At 40.8% G+C, this 13,730-nt stretch overlaps 1 protein-coding gene across 14 annotated transcripts in view; it reads left to right on the forward strand.

The window, feature by feature from the left end:
- Positions 1-13,730, forward strand: part of ptprdb (protein tyrosine phosphatase receptor type Db) — a 138,214-nt gene that overhangs the window by 95,833 nt on the left and 28,651 nt on the right. For 5 of the 14 annotated variants that reach the window (XM_029437531.1, XM_029442230.1, XM_029443002.1 and 2 more), the window contains 11 exons: positions 717-725; positions 2,767-2,784; positions 4,405-4,515; positions 5,530-5,541; positions 6,054-6,323; positions 7,123-7,232; positions 7,766-7,963; positions 8,275-8,400; positions 8,521-8,668; positions 9,645-9,790; positions 10,041-10,185. In XM_029437531.1, the coding sequence (XP_029293391.1) occupies positions 717-725; positions 2,767-2,784; positions 4,405-4,515; positions 5,530-5,541; positions 6,054-6,323; positions 7,123-7,232; positions 7,766-7,963; positions 8,275-8,400; positions 8,521-8,668; positions 9,645-9,790; positions 10,041-10,185 (1,293 nt within the window). Of the gene's footprint in view, positions 1-716; positions 726-2,766; positions 2,785-4,404; positions 4,516-5,529; positions 5,542-6,053; positions 6,324-7,122; positions 7,233-7,765; positions 7,964-8,274; positions 8,401-8,520; positions 8,669-9,644; positions 9,791-10,040; positions 10,186-11,130; positions 11,434-12,553; positions 12,748-13,104; positions 13,132-13,499; positions 13,618-13,730 lie in introns of all 14 variants that reach the window. The other 9 variants (XM_029439902.1, XM_029446920.1, XM_029447682.1 and 6 more) reach the window with 6 other exon arrangements.

The following is a 13,730-nucleotide window of genomic DNA, read 5'->3' on the forward strand; positions in this document are numbered from 1 at the left end:
CTAAGATGGCTCACTGCTGTGACTAAACAAACAAATAACCTTTTGTTTTTTCCTCATATTATGGAAATTATGTCTTGCGTGGGTGTGAAATTGACTCACAAACATTGCATCCATGTTCATTGAGAAAATGCATTGACAGAATTTGTTAAATTCAAAGACCAATCACTTTGGAAAACAAAGAGAATAAATGATTTTCCAGTCAAGGCACTCAATCAGATTTTCAATAGCCACAGTAGTGTGTAAAATCCCAGCTTGTCTTAGCAAAGTCCCCTTCCTCCTCAGTCCCCCTTCTGCTTCCAGGGACCGACTCTGGACCCAAAGTTTCTTTCTTGTGATTTGACACCCAACTCTCTGGCTTCATTAGCCCCGTTTTGTTTATTGTTATTCTCTGGCTCAACCCTCAATGCCCTGCTCAGACTCCCTTTTTAGACCTTTATTTAAAAATTATATATATAAAAGTAAATGCATTTACAAAATTGTCACAACTTAAAATGTCAAATATTTGGTATGTTAGCCTTGCTTTTCTTATGTGATGATTACAAAATACTGTTAAGCACAAAGTTCTGTGTAGATAATCGATATCCATGACTTTTTTTTGGGAGTTCCAGTGCTTTTTCAAGGTGTTTCTACTAAGTCAACTCCTCTGTGTAACAATGGTCCAATTGTAATGCCATGTCTATGCTGTTTCTTTTCTCTTTATATCTTTTTAACTACAGAGTCCTTTGGTAAGTGCTTCTGTTCCGAGGCCCACACCCTCACTGTCCACTTTTCTATATACTGTTCACTAATGCTGCTTCTACTGCTGCTGCTGCTCACCTTTACAATGTTGAGGTGTTATTAAAATGCATGGCATGCATTTTATTAACAGTCACACACAAAGATAGTATAAAGCACATACACACACATATAAATGGACTCACAGTCTTCTGGCACCTATACATAATTTTGGTTAAATAAACATACTATAAATGCTCCAAATTGGATACAGACACACATAGACATGCATACACACATATCTACACATATATTTCTATATATATCATATATACTCACACATATCTCTGTTACCCTAGTGGTAGCTAGCCTCACCCTCACCTGTGCACCTGCAGCCTTTCCACACCCAAATAATTACAATAACTTTCTCCTCACACTCACCTATTTACTTTTCCACTTATTCAATTATTCTACCCCTCACTCACTCACTCACTCACTCACTCACTCACTCACTCACTCACTCACTCACTCACTCACTCACTCTGTCATTCCCTCACCCACTTACTCTCTCCACTTTGCTGTATAGAGTTACAAGTCAATAAGCCATCAACTCTAGATGGCTGTTAGGTAAGCCTCTGGTGGAGCCACTGTAGGGAAATCAATGGCGACCAGGTTTCAGACTTCTAGACGTTGCCTGTACAGTGTAGTGTGCTAAACCTGGTTAGTACTGCTTAGAAGTAGTGACTGGAAACATGCAGTTTTAATATCCCCATAATACAGTCAGGCAAGTAATCTAGTTAAAGAAAAACCCACCCTTCAATACTGTTTTCACCGCCATATAAATCACTTTATGACCTTCGTTTACCTTCACTAGTGATTTCCTTCATTTCCCAGAATGCTTTTTGCTGAATATGCCTGGGGATCAGACTCACACCTCTTTAGAGCTGAAACAATTTGTCAATGATATGATTAGTGAAATGACAGAGAATAAATTTGCAACGTAAACATTTTAATAGTCAGTTAATTGCTTAAATAATATTAATTTCTACAGTCTCTGATTCTGGCTTCTTTTTGTCAGTTTCTTTACGATTTTAAACTGAATGTATGAGGGTTCAGAGGCATCGTAGTTGTCATTTTATCTAAAATGTTATAGGCCAAATTATTGGTACAAATACCTGGCAGGCAGATCAATCAGAAATAAAAATAATTGTAAGTTGCAGCTCTTCACCTCTTACAGTAATCATGTCTTGTGCCTGCATAGCATTCTGGTGTGTTGAGTCCACTCCTACATCTTTTACGCCGGACCTCTAACAATATGTTGTTGATGGTCGGTTTAAGATATTGAGTCTACAAACACACCCTTGCTCTTTGATTCTGAGGGGCCGAGAAATCAACTTGACATTTACCGCTGATGTTTTAGATTGTTGGAAATGTCCCTGCTGTCAGACTCGGCTATAGCTGGAAGCAACGACAAACAATAACAAATCCATATACAACGTAGGGACAACGGCAGGTCTTTACACAGTTTAAGTATTGGAGGGTAGATTTTTCCTTTAGGAACAGATATTAAATGTATATATACACACTCAATGTTACAAGCAGGATTACACCTGATTTTGATCTATGCGGAGGTTAAGTCTCAGGGCAGTTAGATGTACTTAGAGTCCCAGTCGACCTCTTAGAGACCCAGATGAGTGCAGTGCAGACACTACCCTACAGCCACTTCTGCCCCTGCTGCAAGTCAATGAAGTCAAATCAATAACCCATCTCCTTATAGCTCTGTCACTGTCTGTCCCTCTGTCTATCTAGTTTCTGTCTTTTTCTTCTCAGGCTTATTCTGTCTTTATTTATTCTGTCTTTTTCTTGTATGCCTCTCTCTTCCTCTCACTCTCTTAAGGATCTATATTTTGAGTCTTCCTCTCTAATTTGATTCTTCTCCTTTCCAAGTTACCTCCCCCAGTCCCTCCCTTCCTTATCCCCTTCTCCTCCTGTGGTACTAACATTTTCTTCTTCTTCTCCTTCTCTAATCTCGTGCATTCATTGCCCACTCAGGTGGCACGCCCATACGAGGTAAGACTGCTGGGAGGACCAACATGACACAGTGGCCTGATTCCTTTTCAACCCCTGGTTCCTACTTGTCTCGCAGATCTGAAAAAGCAGCTCTGGGTGGATTAATCAATAACTGTTTAGCCCAAAAGACTTCCATATTGGTAATACTCATCCAGCTGCATCAGATCTGCAGTAGGTGCAAGAGGGGAGGAAATTGGAATTGAGCAAGCAATTCATTATACTATGACTTTTAATCACCTCCCCTCTTCTCGTCTTTCATCCTCTCTTCATCTGTTCATTTTTCCATCTCAGCCTCAACGTTCACTCTATAACACAGAAATCCATCGCTTCCTTCCTCGCCATATTGTGATGTTTCTTTTGTATCCACCAGTTTAACATCATTTAGCTTTTCACATCTACTTTGTTTTCAGTCTAAAGCATGACGTGTTTACAACTTGTGTTTATTTCTTTGTTGCTTAGTTTGAGGTGACAAAGCATACAATCACTTTTAACTCTGTTGGTTGCTTATTTAATTTGTTTGTGACCTGATTTTCTTTTCTTGTTTTTTCTTTTTTTTTTCTTTTTTTGAGGGTCCTGACCTAAGCTTGACCTGGCCTCTCCTTCTACCTTGTCTATATTTGCCCAATCAAACGTCCTAGTTTTGTTCCCCCCCCCCCCCCCCCCCAGCTGTTATTCGCTCAGCCTGAAAAGTCCAGATGGCGAAGACTTAGACACATGCACACAAACGTGCATATACACACACACATTTCTCCATGATTTTTTACCATCACTTTCTCTTTTCTCTCTCATTACCGATAAAAAGCCCCAAACAACCACTTTTTTGATAAAGTTTTTCTGGGCGCTTTTTTGCCTTACCACACCATCTTTAAAAAACCTCTGGTTGACTTTTTTGACAATTTTTCTGTTTTCAGGGAGAAAGAAAGCGTTGGTCCCTTCCCAAGGCTTTGCGTATGTCGTTCCTTTTTTTTAATCTGTGGCCTTGATGGAGGTCGGTTGATGTCTTTCCCTCCTTATTGGGCGTGTTTTAAAATGACATCACACTCCTGATCCCATTGGTGGATCCGTAAGGGTTGGGGATATTTTATTGCCATGGCAATATCTTTGTCACATTTTATCCTTGAAAACATGATTTGCTCCCTAATATAACTGCATCTTAATTTCCAGCGAAGAACTTTTTTAGATTCTGTATTGGTGACTGGATATCTACACTTTTTAGTTGCTTGTTTTTTTGGTTTCTGCCTTGCATGAAGACTACATTCTCCTTTTTTATAGGCTTTATATCAGTGTTTTTGTTTTTGTTTTTCTTCCCATTTCTAAATCAGGAAGCTAGCCCTTGTTTTGGGGCAGATTCTTGCTGACAGTGGTAGAAACTTGTTAATAGATTTGACTCCCTTTGTAGCCCTGTGTTCAGCTTGTTTTTGCTGTGAACCCCCTCAGATTCATTTACACTTTATGCAGTTCTTACCATTTCTATGTTGGTGTATTTATGGACTACACCCAATTATCTGATGTCTTCGACTTTTGTGTAATTGCTCTTTCTTCCTCACTATCTTTCTGTGTGACTCCCTCTCCTCTCTCTCCTGTGTTCTACTCTTCCTCTCCATCCCTCAATTCATCCAGGTGCCCTCCAGATAGAGATGAGCGAGGAGTCAGACCAGGGGAAGTATGAGTGTGTTGCCACCAACAGCGATGGGACACGCTATTCCACACCAGCTAACCTCTATGTCAGAGGTAAGAGGGAAATAAAAACCAGACTCTTAGTGCAAGTACAGCACTTAGCTTTAAGGATTCATGGATGTGCAGATTGATACATCTATTCCTAGAAGATATTCTTATATTTTTTTAATAGACGTCTTCTGCTAGGAATGTGCGTTTATCATATTAATATGATATGATGATATTAAACCTGCCTTGTTTAAAGATTCTTAGCTGTAGAGCCATAAAACAGGATGGTTTTAAATGAGAGCTCAGCTCAGGCTGGGCTGAATGTTTCACTCAGGCTATTAATCTCTCTGCCCTCCCTTCTTAGCCTTTAGACCTCTGAGAAAAAAACAAATCATTGTCTGGTTAAGACTTGTGTTTCTCCCCAAATCTGACAGGCATCTCATCTCCTCAGGAACTGTCTCCTTCAACACGCACAAACACACATACACACATCCACCAAATGTTTGAGTCTTGGAGACATTTTTATTCCTGTGGCCTTTTGCTCTGTTGTCTGCCCACCCCTGAAACAAAATAAAGGCTTTAAACAGCGTAGCATGCTTTTCTGACTCCAACATTGCTCCCAGGGATACGAAACAAACTCACACACGACTGGATGCACACACATTTATGCTACACTAAAAGACACTATACAAACACACGTGCATGCACACACACACACAAACAGTGCAGAGGCAGTGATGTGTGTCTAACAGTGCTTGCAGGGCCAGTAAAACCTTGCAGTGCTGCTCTGTGAGTGTTTGACAGGCGGTCTATGGAGACAGCTGGCTGTGGAGACTGCCTTAAACAGGCTTTCAACGACACACTGGCCATCTATGGACTCTGTTTCTCTCTTTGCACTCTTCATTTCTTTCTTTCTTCCTGTTTCTTTTTGGTTATCTCTCTCTTTCGGTTGTCACCTTGCCATGCTCCTTTGTCTAACTTGTTTTCTCTCTTTGTCTCCCGTCTCTTCTCTGATTTTTTTCCGTTTTCCTCTCTTTTCTCTCCTCCTCCCGATGTGCTCTGTCCTACCTCCCTCTGCAGAGCTGCGAGAAGGTTGGTACAGTAACAACTGTGTGGTTGTTTGAACCTCTCCCGAGTATATTTTCTTTTCTTCCATTAAACTGTCATTTGTGTTTGTGTGTTTTTTGCTGTTTTATGTGCGGTACTGAAGGTTTAAACCTGCCTGTACAGTTTACTCCTTTGAGATATACTGTACCCTGCTTTCCTTTTTTCCCCTGTGAGTGCATGTGTGTTTGCTGTGAGGTTGTTGGGTGTTTTTTTGTGAGTATCTTTTGTGTTTCAGTTCATAAAATATTTAATGGAGTATACCTAAAAACAACATGAATAAAACATTTTGATATCACATGCACCCTAGTGGTGATGTACTAGACTGTCTGAATGCTTGCAGTCTTCTTTGAATGCCATAAAACTTCATCTAAGAGAACATGGAACAAAAACATAAAATCATAGACACTGATGTTCTGCACTTTGCTGAGCTACACAGTCATGAATTTCTAATTACCTCTCTTCTCTTGCCTTCCTGCTTTCATTTCTGTCTGGTCCAGTGCGTCGTGTCCCCCCTCGCTTCTCCATCCCCCCAGCGGACAGCGAGATCATGCCAGGGGGAAACGTCAACATCACCTGCGTTGCTGTGGGCTCCCCTATGCCGTACGTGAAGTGGATGCTCGGAGCAGAAGACCTGACGCCCGAAGATGACATGCCCATCGGCCGTAATGTCCTGGAACTGACTGATGTACGGCAGTCCAACAATTACACCTGCGTCGCTATGTCAACGCTTGGCGTGATCGAGGCAGGGGCACAGATTATTGTGAAAGGTGGGTTACCGGCGTGGGTTTACCGGCGTGGGTTTACCGGCGTGGGTTTACCGGCGTGGGTTTACCGGCGTGTGTACGAGCGCTGACGAGGATAGAGCATTTGAGCTAGAGAGGAAGTGATGTTTTGACCTTGCCTCCAGAGAGACTTTGGTTTTCATGAACGCAGAGGACAAAACACAGTGTAGCCTTTCGTCTTCTCTGACGAGGACTTGGAAAACAAATTCCATCACAAAAGAAATATAAAAAAGACTATTAAATCTCTTTGCTCTGTTTCATATATGCCACATCACCAGAAGAGGAAATAAGGAAAATCCTGTTAAAAAATAATGAAATACGGAAGAAATAAAAGTCCTACCCAGAAGTATATCTTGCTGGAGGACAGCAGTTTTCTCCAGCCATTTCTGCAACATGAGTCTAATCTAATCAAGAATTGTTTTTCTCTGTCAAAACTCTGTTTTCTATCGGGACCTGTTTCAGTAACTAATTAATGATCATTAAGTCTGTATTTAATTTAACTTTGTCAGTATTCAGGGGGTTTAATTTGGATTAAATATAACAATTGTTGAACTGAGTATATTTTTTTATATCTTTTGTCAAATTCTTGTAATTGCTGTATAAAGATTATGTTCACTGTATAATTATAGGACACTGAGATGGTGTCGTTATGTAAATGTTTTTATCAGCAGATGTTGACTTTCTTGTTTTACGAGTACAGAGGGATGTTATAAATCTATCCGATGGTTTCTTATTGATAAAGGGATAGTTTGTAAAAAATATCAGTCTCCTCTCTCTCTCTCAGCTCTGCCGAAGGCCCCTGGTAACCCTGTGGTGACGGAGAGAACTGCAACAAGCATTACACTCACCTGGGATTCTGGCAATCCTGAGCCTGTCTCCTACTATATCATACAGGTGTGTAACAGACAAAGAAGCCTAACTGCATGTGCACACAGGTTTTTTGACACACAGAACTTCAGATGGCTAAAGCTGCAATAGATCTTTATACAGAAAATGGACTGCATTTATATATATATATATATATTATATGAGCTGCAAAAATAAAAGAGTTCATTGTCTCTCCTGATAGTAATAAAGTCACCAAATTACTCAAGATGAAATCTACTGTCTGGAGTACTCTCTGCCCATAAGGAGTAATGAATTGAAATGTTAAGAATGAGACAGACTGCAGCACTGAAGCAATGACTATGAAAAAGCAGGACTCCCACATTAGATATGTGGTATCTCACATTTCATTCTGTATCTTTTGGTGGAAATCTTGTTTGTTGGTTAATAAGAGCATGGTGTTTATTGGTATCACACTGATAAACTGTGTATATACAGACAGAGATATATGTAGAGCTTCCTCTCTACAAAGTAAGCTAATGCAGCTTTAAATCATAATGATCTTCATCTCTGTTCCCTCTTCTTCTCTTGTTTTCTTCCAGCACCGTGCCAAAGGGTCAGAGGACCCGTACAAAGAGATTGATGGCATCGCCACAACGCGCTACAGTGTGGGCGGCCTCAGCCCATATTCCCACTACGACTTCCGGGTGGCGGCTGTTAACACCATCGGCCAGGGACCCTCCAGCGAGGTGGTGGAGGCTCGCACAGCTGAGCAGGCCCCCTCCTCACCTCCTCGACAGGTCAGGGTTCTATCATTTGGAAGAAAAACATTATATTTAAAGATGCAATTTTGGTCCTGTACAAAAACAAGTTTTCAACTCAAGCTTGGTCGTTATACATCGCAGTATGATTAGCTGCCTGTTATTCTAATAGACATACCAGTGCGTTGTATAAATGTTGTTTTCAATGTGTAACTTTCAAACACTCGCCTTACGTTGCCTTTACTAAAAAAAGTAACCTAACTTTCTTCATACATAACTTGCTCCAGTGAAATTACAGTACATTTTATCCCAGCGCTGCGTTGCTGAAGTTCTTCCTGTTTGACCTGCAGGTCAGAGGTCGTATGCTGAGTACTACAACAGCAATCATCCACTGGGATGAACCAGAGGAACCTAACGGACAGGTGGTGGGCTACAGAGTCTACTACACCTCAGACAACATGCTACAAGTCAACCAGGTGTGTACCTCTTTATCAATCACAGCTGACTGATAACTTATGTTTTCTGCATGTATCTAATACATAAGTGTGCATCTGTGTGTCTGCTTGCATTCATCCATTGTGTATTGTGTTGTGCAGTGGGAGAAGCAGATGGTGCGCAGTGCCAACTTCATCACCATCCAGGGTTTGACTCCTAACAAGACTTATTACATCAGAGTGCTGGCCTTCACCTCTGTAGGAGACGGACCTCTGTCCCAGGACCTGCAGATTATAGCCAAGACTGGAGGTAAGAGACGGGAAGCGAGAGAGGGAAGTACCATGACAGATATACCATGCTATTCTAAAAATGTATTCACTTATGCAAGCCAAAATTCCAGGGGGCACAATTAGAGCGGGGGTCATGCGAGTCCTGGGAGAAATGAAAATGAAAATAATGAGTCAATTTTCTGCAATATGAAATATTGTTAAAAGTTATTTTAAAACTTCACTAAATTAGTTTTTGTAGCTCAGTAATCTCCCACTTTATATTAGGGTAAATACTGTGTATTTATTTAGAGATTTTCATGTCAATCATTTGTACTATTACTCACTGGGCGGGTGTGGCTCAGGAGGTAGAGTGGGTCTTCTTTCCCTCGGAAGATTGACGGTTCGTACCCCTGCTCCTACAGACAACATGTCGAAATGTCCTTGGGCAAGATATTGAACCCCAAATTGCTTCCTAGTGTGAGTGTGTGAATGAGCATTAGATTATACCCTGAGGAAAAATGTGGCACCTTGTATGGCAGCCCTGCCATGAGTGTATGAATGTGTGTGTGACTGGGTAAATGTTGGCATGAAGTGTAAAAACAAATCTTTGAGAGGTCGGAAGACCATTTACCATTACTTAGTTCACTACCTCACAAGTTTCTACACTGCTGCTTCACCCAAAGAATTGAAGGGACATACATTCATATAGAAATTCTACAATGCAACTAAGCGGCAATTTGTAATCATCCCTTGATTGGTTTTAAATGGTTTTATGAAAGATTAAATCTCTGAGATAAAAATAGCCCATCACTTTAAATGTCCCTGTGTTTCATGTTTCTTTTCTTTGGTTTAAATGTAAAACAATTTCAGTTGCATGTCTTTTATGAAAGGGCTTTACAAATAAAGTGTATTATTATTATTATTATTATTATTATTATTATTATTAGCCCCCCCCCCAGTTTAAATGGACATGACGGTTCTTAATTTATCTGCTATCCTGTTTTTCCTCTCTGTAGTTCCATCCCAGCCATCAGAATTTAAGGGTGAGGCCAAGTCTGAGACCAGTATCCTGTTGTCTTGGGTGGCCCCACCCCAGGGTGGCCCTGACAACCAGATCACAGGATATGAGCTGGTCTACCGACGAGCTGACGACACAGAGGAGGTAAGATAAGAGGGAGAGACGGACGGATTCGTAGCTGAGAGGACTGTTTTGCTGGAATAATACATTCACGGATGATTGGATGAATAAATATATGTATGGCCAGGCAAACAGCAGATCAATTGTTCTTAATATTAAAAGTTAGCTCTATAAAGGATGCTTTTTTTACAACACCCTGTGGAAATAGTTAATAGTTATTTTTTCTCACAACCTGATGTCTCCCACTGTCCCACCTTTCTTCATGTCCTTTCAGAAGAAAGTGAGCTTTGAGCCTGTCACCTCCTACCTGTTGAAGAACCTAAAGCCTTTCTCCACCTACACCTTTCAGCTGGCTGCCAAGAGCAAGCATGGAATTGGGGCGTACACCAATGAAGTGTCCATCGACACGCCACAGACGCGTAGGTTCAACCACAAATACTTGTGTGGGTGCGTGTTTGAGAGAGAGAGAGAGAGAGAGAGAGAGAGAGAGAGAGAGAGAGAGAGAGAGAGAGAGAGAGAGAGAGAGAGAGAGAGAGCGAGAGAGAGAGAGGTTTCAATTTTGACAATGCAAAAAGGGGGAACTGATACAAAAACTGAACCATAAATACATGAAATGCCACATCTGATTATCATAGATTTGTATGTTACAAACAGTACCTGATAAGACATTTGGCAGTTACTTTTTATGCATTGTCATAAAGGAGCCGTCATGAATCCAGACCTTAACTGACCTCAGATTTGATATTTCAACAAATATATAATTTATTCCTAGAACTTAATACCACATATGGTATTTCAGCAAATATAGTACCAGACAGATTAGTGATGAAAAAAAGTAAACAATACTTAATTTGTTGGCTACCAATCTGAGGTCTGTAAGAGAATCAGTAAAAACAAGGTAAGAAGCACGAGGTTGGTAGATAGAGATGAGAACTCCATCATGGATCACAGAGGCTTGGGTAGGCTGTAAGGACAAGTAAGTTATGGGCAGGTATGTTTGTGTGTTAAAGCTCTAGTCAGTGTTTTTGTGTTGCATCACTTTTAAGTCATTCACTTGTTTTCATGAATCAAACATTTCTACCAAACAGAAGTTGACACTCATCATTCAGTATCTTTGTTAAGCCACATTTGTCTAGTCACATGGTCATTTTTCGCAAGAGCTTTCTGTTCTCCAGTGTTTTGTTTTCATTTTATGTTTCTTTGTCTTTTGTTCTCTGTCTCTTGTCTGCTCAATTTCATCCCCATTCCTTCACGGCAAACCTCACCTCCTCACCTCTCCACCCACAAATAACAACATGCACACACAACCAAATTACATTTACCCAAACAACCCCTACTGTGCTTCCTCAAAACTGGCCAATCAGTTCCTTCAGCACCTCCCCAGGACATCACATGCACCAGTCCTAGTTCTACCAGCATCCTGGTAAGTTGGGCTCCACCTCCTCTGGAGTTTCAGAACGGCATCATTACCGGATACTCCATCCAGTACTCCACTACCGAGGGCAACAAAATCTCTAAAAGAATCGATGGAATTCTTCCGGAAAGTTCCCCGTATCTCCTGGAAAACCTAGAGAAATGGACTGAGTATGGCTTAACAGTACGGGCCCAGACGGAAGCTGGGGATGGACCAGAGAGTTTACAGCTGCTTATCCGCACCGAGGAAGATGGTATGTTCCCAAACAAACCCCCATGCCTGTCTTAAGATGGTCCGCCCCACTAACAATGGCTACCTCACTAACATAGAACTAATGAGCGCAAAGCACCCTAAACTAACAGCAAGTTTCTTCCACTGGCCATTAAAGGCATTTTGTCTATCCTTGAGCTGAAATCTGAACGGATGATGCATTTAAGAGCCACTGTCAGACCCTCCAGTTTTGAAAACCTCTCCTTTATTCCTTCATATCTACCAGAAACCTCCAACATCCGGAACCTTCCTCCTGCTACTTCCCTCACCACTGCTTTCTCGTTGACAAGAGAAAGCAGCAACCCTTTTTTCTCCAGCAGATGTTTTTATCCTCTCTTTTACCAATGTCTTTTTTCCGCACTTTTCCCTTTCTTATAAAATCCCCTATTTTTTGGGTTGGAATTTCCCACTATATTCTCCAGTAGCAATACCAAAGCAAACCCTATGGCTGCAGCTGTACCTTGGCCTTTCCACACCTTGGCTTTTCTCACTGACCGTCTGCACTTCCAACTCCTCTCCAATTATTTGAATATCTTAAAGCTAACTTTAATCTGTGTATTTTATTGTGTCTTGAGTCATTTGTAATATAAAAAAATAATAATAATAATTTGACATTGATGCTTAATATCCCATCCTCCCAGTGCCTCCTTTTTCCAGTTTGGTGACCCTTTTTTTTCCGATATATATATTTCTCTTTGGGAGAAGTGTAGTTCTTGGCAGCTCGATAGAGGTTTTTCTTGATAACAGTATTTTCTCTTTGACTGTCTGCCACTGTTTATCAGCCCGTGGCAACAAATCCTTTTCTATCTGCCATTCTTATCTTTCTCTACATTTGCTTCTTATCCTCCACTGCTTTTTTCCTCCATGTTTTTCCTCAAGCACTCTCATTTTTTTTACTATTTTGACTTTTTTCCCAGACATCAGGGCAGTTTTAGACTTTTTGGAGGGTTGTATTTTTACATTTTTTTCAGCTTTGGGTATTTTTTTTTATCTGCCCCTAAAACCAATATATTTTTGATTAGAAAAAGTGAAGGCCTTTACTTGAGAGGTTTGAGTGCCCATCATCTGTGACCGTTGACCTCTATCCTAAAATGCATTTTTAGTTCCAAGTGGTCCTCCGCGAGGGGTGGAGGCCGAGACTGTGAACGCCTCGGCCGTTAGGGTGAAATGGCGAGCACCGGCGCCCGAACGGCAGCACGGTCAGGTCCGAGGTTACCAAGTCCACTATGTGAGGATGAACTACGGAGAACCTCAGGGTCAGCCGTTCATCAAAGACATCCTCATAGAGGACTCTCAGGTAACACTGAACTGTTTTATGAATGCCTTATAAAACCCATATTTTATATGAGCCCCATTTTTATAACAAAGTAATATTTATTGTAAATTATAATATTAAGTTCATAGTTCCATTAAAGCCATAAAAACGTTATGAGCTCCCTCAACACGTGGGTTGTTTTAAACAAACATTATTGACATTTTAAGAAATATGCTTTTTTGCCTTTTGGCAGATAGTTCAAACTAATACTTCTGCGGCAATAAAAGATTAACTTGATTTAACTTGAGTGAGAGGTCTTTTAGATCATAACCCAAATATTAATAACTGTGTTTTTCTCTCTTTCTTTTACTCTTTTCTCTATACTGTTCCATCGTTCAGTGGGAATATGATGACTCAGCTGAATATGTGAGTAAACCCTTCTTTAAGCCTATTATTTAATGGTGATAACAACAAAGCACATAGAGTAGATGAGTCATATTTATGAGATTGTAGCTTTTAAATCTCCTGTGACCCGAGCGAGGGCTTAAAACCAAGCAGGAAGTCCCTTTTTCATTTCTGCAGTGTGTGTTCTCCAGGATTTTTAATAAAGGACCCTAGATAAATGATGACAAGAGTCATCTGTGGGGTATTGCCAACATACCAACAAGATATTTATGCTTTCTGCAGGCCAAAAAATGAAGAAAAAATGGTTTGTTTAGTGTTTAGATGGAGACCAATTGAGGGCACAGAGAAACAGCCTTTTGAAGCTGACAGTGCTTTTTGTTGCTCTGCAGGAGGTGATTCTTGGAGACCTGAAGGCGGACACAGCCTACTCTGTATCATTGGGGGCTTACACTGCTAAGGGCGATGGTGCTCGCAGCAAACCGGTTACTGTCTGTAGCGCCATGCCACGTAAGTGTGTCTACACGGACTCTTTCCCAAACGTAACGATTGACACTGAGCCAAGAAAGTACACACAGACACACACAACTAGTAATGATCTAATGACTAAAGCATCGCTAATG

This window comes from Cottoperca gobio, chromosome 1, assembly GCF_900634415.1.
Source record: "Cottoperca gobio chromosome 1, fCotGob3.1, whole genome shotgun sequence".
Taxonomy (NCBI): Eukaryota; Metazoa; Chordata; class Actinopteri; order Perciformes; family Bovichtidae; genus Cottoperca; species Cottoperca gobio.